Source organism: Fonticula alba (genome assembly GCF_000388065.1).
Source record: "Fonticula alba strain ATCC 38817 unplaced genomic scaffold supercont2.17, whole genome shotgun sequence".
NCBI lineage: Eukaryota > Rotosphaerida > Fonticulaceae > Fonticula > Fonticula alba.
The window spans coordinates 166,524-167,510 of NW_009242987.1; the positions used below are offsets into that span (position 1 = coordinate 166,524).

Consider the following 987-nt stretch of genomic DNA (forward strand, 5'->3'; position numbering starts at 1 on the left):
CCGAGTCGTCGGTGCTGGTGAAGTTCGTCGCCTCGGCGGACACCGTGATGGAGGATGGCTCCGCCCCGGTGGCCCCGCCGATGATCAGCATCCCGCTCGGGGTCAGCCACGAGCAGCTGAACCACCTGCTGAACAAGCTCCTGGACAATGTGCGCCCTTGGCCCGGTATTGCCGGTCCCCTCCCCCCCCCCTCTTTGACGCCCCAGTGGCAGATGCTGACCCTGCCTGCCTCTGCCGGCCCCCCCCCCCTCGCCACCATCCACTCCCGGCGGCCCTCTGCCCGTCACGCCGCTCGCCCTCTTCCCCCCCTGTGCAGGATGAGGCCCTCCCCTACAGCTTCTACGTGGACCAGGACGAGATCATTGGTACCCTGCAGCAGGTGGTCGAGAAGCAGGGCCTGACCACCGAAGAGGCGGTCACGGTCCTGTACCAGCCGCAGGCGACCTTCCGCGTGCGCGCGGTCACCCGCTGCTCGGCCAGCATCCCCGGTACGCAACGCGCGAAGCCACACCCGCACCCGCCCAGATCCACACATCGACGCATGGCTATGCGCACACGCGCGCCATTTGCCCTCGGCCATCCTCTCAGCGGGGAGCCCTCTTCCCCGGTTGCCCGGGAGGCGGAATGGCCCCTCCTCATCACACGCGTGTTCTCACCTGCATCCGCCCTTCTCGCCTGGGGCGGCCTGGGGACCGGCAGGCCACGCGGAGGCCGTCCTGTCGGTGGCCTTCTCGCCGGACGGCAGCCGGCTGGCCTCCGGGTCCGGCGACACGACCGTCCGCTTTTGGGACATCACCACCCAGACGCCGGAGTTCACCTGCAAGGGGCACACGCACTGGGTGAACTGCATTGCTTGGTCCAGCTGCGGCACGCGCGTGGCTTCCGGCGGTGCTGACAACAATGTCATCATTTGGGATCCGGCCACCGGCGAGCAGATCGGCCCGGTCCTGCGGGGCCACCGGAAGTGGCTGACCAGCCTCTCCTGGG

The 987-nt window shown here is 69.1% G+C and overlaps 1 protein-coding gene across 1 annotated transcript in view; it reads left to right on the plus strand.

Annotated features, from left to right (window-relative positions):
* H696_06040 (hypothetical protein) overlaps positions 1-972 on the plus strand; it is a gene marked incomplete at both ends in the record, with an annotated part of 1,228 nt that extends 256 nt beyond the window's left edge. The window contains 4 exons of the mRNA XM_009499807.1: positions 24-149; positions 317-488; positions 700-811; positions 966-972. Coding sequence (XP_009498082.1) covers positions 24-149; positions 317-488; positions 700-811; positions 966-972 — 417 coding nt within the window. The remainder of the gene's footprint in view (positions 1-23; positions 150-316; positions 489-699; positions 812-965) is intronic.
* Positions 973-987: the final 15 nt, after the last annotated feature.